The sequence below is a fragment of the Hibiscus syriacus genome, unplaced genomic scaffold (genome assembly GCF_006381635.1).
Source record: "Hibiscus syriacus cultivar Baekdansim isolate YM2019G1 unplaced genomic scaffold, ASM638163v2 tig00112289_pilon, whole genome shotgun sequence".
Taxonomy (NCBI): Eukaryota; Viridiplantae; Streptophyta; class Magnoliopsida; order Malvales; family Malvaceae; genus Hibiscus; species Hibiscus syriacus.
The window spans coordinates 1,662,481-1,668,136 of record NW_024063295.1 but is presented as its reverse complement, the minus strand read 5'-3'; the positions used below and the strand labels follow the sequence as shown (position 1 = coordinate 1,668,136).

Here is a 5,656-nt window from a genome sequence, read left to right as displayed (position 1 = left end):
ATTTTATAATATATTTGATTCAAAATCTTTTTTGATATAATTCAAGAAAAAAAAATCAAATCAATTTATCAAATAAAGTTTAAATAATTTAATATTTTAAATAATTAATAATATTGATTTTTTAGTTTGAATCAAATCTCTCAATTTATATAATATATGTATATTATATATGAAAAATACAAATAAATATACATATATATTGTACAAAATTATAAAAAATCATTTAAATTAAATAATAATATTATAATATTATAAATTTGTAAAATTAAATTTAATAAAAATCCAAAAAAATCGACTTTCATAATTAAAAAATAAAATTACCATCACTTTCAGTCTCTTAGGAAAAGCTTTGATCTTTGGGTGTAACATCATCAGAATAAACCGCAAAACAGAAAACAGGAATATTTGTGCTGGAGAAGAAAACAACCCGAAGTTTACACCTTGCCTTGATCAACGCACAGTGATAGAGAAAACAATAGTAAACCCCAAATTAAAACTGAGAGAACCAAAGAAATAAAACCTTTTGCTTTTTAATGCTCTCTCTCTCTCTCTCTCTCTCCTCTTTGCCCTTTATCAAAAATCGTGCTTTCTTTTCTCAGATTTTTTATTTATTTTTAACGAAAAGAGCTTGAGAGAGAAGTGAGAAGCTAGGCTATGGTGGAGCAGCAACAACAGAAGAATGATGATGATTTGGATATATTGTTTATGATGATGATGATTTGGATATATTGTTTATGATGATGATGATGATGAAATGGCCTTGCTGAAAATGGCCCAAACGAGCAAAACTACCAACATCGACAATGTCAACACTTCGACTCATTTGCAACACCATAATCAACAGGTAAAACCCACAATGTTTCATGATTTCCTGGGTATGAAAGCTTCAGATTCCCCTGTCGTTCTAGCTCCCAGGGCCACTGATACAAGGGTCTCAGAGGCTCCCCCTTCTGCTTCAGCATCTGTTGGTGCTGCCCGTGGATCCTTCTCCTCCACCTCTGTTCTGGGTTCTGGTTAGTTTTCTGTCTTACCCTTAACCCCCCCTTTTCGAAGCCGTAATCTAAATGGGTTTGCTTGGATTTTTCGTTCTTTTCCCCACTTTGATGTTTTTGATGCGTGGTTTTCATCATTTCATGTGAAAAACTCTCGAGTATAGTAACTCATTAGGGAAGCTATAATTATTGCCGTACAATTTTATGTGTACTTTTGATTTTGGGTTTTGGGCGTTGTTCCTAAAACTTGAAAAGCTTGATTTACCTGTTAATGTAGCAAGCTTTACCCTCAAGGTTGGGTTTGTTGTTCTCTATGTTGGATTAGTTTTTGTGAGGTCAGCGATGGAGTTGGTAGCTCCTCCCCAAGGCTATATGACTGTGCAAAGTAAGGTATTATGGTTCCACTTTCAGTGGGGAACTTCAAGTTGTCTGATTTGTCTACTTTTTTATGATAAGATAGGCCTTCTAGGTGTTTGGTGACTCTATCTACTCAATGCCGATGTGCAAAGTCTCAGTTTTTATTTTTGACCATTGTAGATGCTGCTAGTTTGTTGTATCACATTTGCTCATCATGATATGCTCTTTACCTCAGTGTGTTGACATTCTTGATCTTCAAGTTTGTTTCTTGTAATTTTATTACTGATGTTGCTGTCTTTTTTGAATTGGAATTTAACCTATTACAACTAAAGTTTGATCCATTTTTACACCAATTAGTTGGACAGGTGGGAAATCATCTTGAGGGCATTCCGTACTACGGTCCAAAGAGTGACATTTCTGGGACAGAGATAAGCAACAGATTGGTAGGAAGTAAGAGAAGTAATTCTGATTTGGTTTTCATGGGTCATGAATCTCTTGAAAGCTTGCATTTGATGAAGGTATTTTTTGTATGCCTTACCTCTCCAAGTGAAGGAGAAGCTCTATTTGTTGTTAAGTCATTAGTAGGTACTAAATATTTTCGTATTCAGATGCTCCACAATGGTGCTGGGGGAGAGCGAGCTAGAAGGGTGAAGGAGGATGAAGTGTTACACAGTATGAAGTCAATGAGGCCTTCTTCCTCGTCTCTTATATCACTGGCTCCCACCGGTAGCAGACCTGAAGGGATTGCTTCCAAATGGGAACAATCTATCCCTGTTATAGGCTCTGCAGTTCAGTATGGCACACACGGTGGCCACTTTATGCCTTTTATGGATCAAGTATCATCGGACAGGTTCAAAGATACGAATGTTGGTCCTGTTATCTCTCCGGCAGCTGCTGATGAAGGATCTAGAACCGGAATTAAAGGCCCTAGCATTTTAAGCTCTATTAATGCTAGTAGTGTTCCCGCCGACAAAAACTCATCTGGAGTAGTGCCAACTGGCAGCAGGCAAGAATCTTCAGTCCCTCCTTGGTGAATTTCATATAATCTTTGTTTCCTGTTTTTGGTTGCTGTGTTCTGGAAACAAAAAACATAGACACTGATCATGAAAGCTGGATTTTCTGTTTTGCTGATAGTAGACAAGGACTAACATCCACCAGGCGACAAATGACGATATTTTATGCTGGCCAGGCTCATGTCTTTGATGATGTGCATCCAAACAAGGTTAATTTATTTTTATTTTTCCAATTGACCTCGATTTTTTAAATTTCAGTTGTCCTCCATAAACCTTGTGGTGCATCCCTATAAGGAACTCTGTTTGATTCAAGTATTTCTTCTAATTGAATATCCAGTTGTATATGCCTTCTTGATTAAAGATATTGCTCATAGGCTTAATGCCTTTGAAGGTGTTGTTAGATGGGTTAGTAGGACAGCCAATTTAGAGGCTGATGCCTTAGCTAAAGAAGGCATAGGCTGAGTCAGTAAAGTTGTTGATGGCTGTTTAGGGCGGTGTCTGGATTTTGTGTTTTGTAAAGGGATTACTAGTGCTGTTTTCGCTGATTTTGTGTTTTTAGTTAGGGTGTTTCCAGCTTATTTGGTTCTGTTGGGGTGGTTTTGTCGGTTGTATTGTTGGTTGTATCTTATGTGTTTTTATTGTTCAATAAAATCCTAAGGCACTCTTTTCCTCCTTCCGCTGATTAAGGAGCTTCCCTACAAACTCCATTAATCAAGAAGGGGTTTTTAATGAGGCCTGAAATTCTTATCAAAAAAAAATCCAGTTCTAGTTCTGCTAGGCTAACTCATAATATAATCCATTGAACTGCAAAAGCAACTATTTATCAATTTATCTGTTGTTGGTTGAATCCATCTATGTTTCTCGAATTCAGGTATGACCGTTGGATGGGGGTATGCGTCTGACATGGGTATATTTGATTTTTCCTATGCATTTCAATATATTTGGAGGGTCATATCCTGTTACCTATGTCCAAAACTCTGACATGTGTCAGATTTTGATACTTCCAGAAAAATTAAGAGTAGGAGTAAATAGAAGTCAATGGTCTTGCACAAGGGGACCATTGAGCTCATACAATATATAATGTAACCAAGGGTAGATATGCCTTCTTAACTATGTACATTGGATTTTAGATGTTTCCATAAAGTTTGGTATGCCAGCATGTTTTCAGAAATACCTGATGAGGTTGCCTGCTATTCTTTAGATATCTATAGTATTCTCCTTAATTTCTCAAGAATATATTGTTGATTCAAAGTAGCTGGGTTAGGGTGACACAATGCTGTCTTGTTCTAATGATAGAATGCTTTTTTCCTCCACATCAATATAGGACTAATAAAACATAATTTCCAAAATTAGAAGCGTGACATTTAGTTTTCGAGTTAAACATGATACTCCAAATTGGAGGGAAGCTTCTGTTTATGTTTTTTGAGGATCTGTTAGTTACCTTTGAATATTGAGAAACTGAAGATTCATATAGACTTGGGAATTTGAGTTCAACTGAAATTTCATAATGTTTCTTCAACTTTTGTTTCCTTTTTCACTTCGTTTTCTGTCTTTGAGATACTGATGCTAAGTGGTTCATTTTCTTAGAAGAATACATGGTTATGTCAGTTTTGTATCAACTTCTATTAGCCCTCTCTCTCCTTTTTGAGTGATATAAAGGAGGATTCCTTTCTGTTCATTCGGGAATCAGTTACTTTCTCTTCTTGAAAAGTTCAGTTGTCTCCAAAGTCTGATCTTATTTGCTACTTCCTTTGCTCACTGTCGGTTATACTTTGTATTCGGCAACAGGTGTATCATGACCGTTAATCATTAGAGCTCCACTTGGAGCTATGATTCTCTGGTATTTGAGCTACGGGAAACCAATCTGTTCGTTTTTTTATCATTTTTTTTTTTCGTAACACGAAGCAGTGTTGTTTTTCAGCTGCACTTCTGTTAACTGCTTCCTGCATTTGATGGCCATGCATAATCCTAAAAAATATACTTATAATTAGGTATGGAAATGTTTAGTCGAAGTGAGTCCTCTTAACTCGGATTTCTAATAGCATATAGGACGTCGTCTATGTTAAAGCTCTCTCGGAATTTAGTCTAGTGGCCTCCGTGACATATATGAATGCTATTCATGCTACTGTTTGCTGCATGGTCATTTCAGGCAGATGTGATAATGGCCTTGGCTGGATCAAACGGAGGATCTTGGTCGACAACCTACTCCCCTAAATCTGCTACGAGGCCAGGTAGTGAAAACTATGCAGGCAGTCGTGAACCTGAAGCAGTAGGAAACATGCCGTTTTCACGAGAATTTCGGGGGAGGGTAGCTGTTGCTGGTAATACTAGTCAAGGAACTGGCTCCGGGGAACGAACCTTAATACCATCAGGTGATCCTTCTACTCCCACGGTTACTATTTAATTCATTCGTCTCCGTTTCGGTTACATCACTATCATTGACCGGTTTCCCTAGACATAAAAAACATCTTTTGCATTAAGTTGCGACTTTTGGCAAAGTAAATGCGACTAATTCGAGATTCGAATATGATTATGTAATTGTAATTGATAAGAAATGGTCTATATGTAGGGGTTCCTCAAGGCGCCATTGTTATGGAAAAAGAAGCAAGAAATCCAGAACCATGTACCAATGATGAGAGAGAGGTATGAAGTTAAAGAGAGCTACTTATCTATGTCACCCTTAATGTCTCTTTTTTTTTTTGGGGGGAGATTTCTGCATTAATTATCTTTTCCCCCCTTCCCTTAAAAAAACCTTGTTTATAGAGAAGACAATTGGATTATCAATTGGTCATTAGTTAATCTTTTTAAGCTTTTCATGTGTTCTTTTTCAACTTCTAAATTTGGTTATCCAATGTGTTAAAGACACTTTGAACAAAAATTCATATATCCATCGTAGTAAAAAAAAGACAAAATGGTATGAAAGGCCTATTTACTTAAAAAAAACGGAAAAAAAACGGTCCCTCTTATTATTTTTTTTAATGTAACCTTCCAACTCAGAAAATAAATTCAATATAATTTTTTGATCAATATTTATTGTCGTTGACTGTTACAATGCTGACGTGGTAGTTTACAGTGTTAAGATGACGGTCTATGATGCTTATTGGTAGTTTACTATAGTTAATGATGTAGTAGATGAAATGACATTTGGGCTAAATTGATTTTTTTGTTTTGTTCGATTGTCATATTGATTTCTTAAAGTTCAAGGGCTTAATTATTTTTTTAAAAATAATTAAAGTTATTTTCAATTTTAAATATAAAATTATTCAAATATTTAAAAAATTAAATATTAAAATA

At 35.7% G+C, this 5,656-nt stretch overlaps 1 protein-coding gene across 2 annotated transcripts; it reads left to right on the top strand.

Annotated features, from left to right (window-relative positions):
• The first annotated feature begins 444 nt into the window (after positions 1–444).
• On the top strand, positions 445–5,082 carry LOC120177474 (protein TIFY 8-like). Of its 2 annotated transcripts, none has more exons than XM_039183609.1 (6): positions 445–1,013; positions 1,707–1,867; positions 1,958–2,355; positions 2,487–2,571; positions 4,512–4,734; positions 4,932–5,082. In XM_039183609.1, exons 1-6 carry the CDS (start codon positions 755–757, stop codon positions 5,009–5,011), a joined length of 1,206 nt encoding a protein of 401 aa, XP_039039540.1. In that variant the 5' UTR covers positions 445–754; the 3' UTR covers positions 5,012–5,082. The 2 variants fall into 2 exon arrangements, with proteins under 2 accessions (XP_039039540.1, XP_039039541.1); XM_039183610.1 differs by having other exon boundaries at positions 1,958–2,379; positions 2,484–2,571.
• The last annotated feature ends 574 nt before the right edge of the window (positions 5,083–5,656 follow it).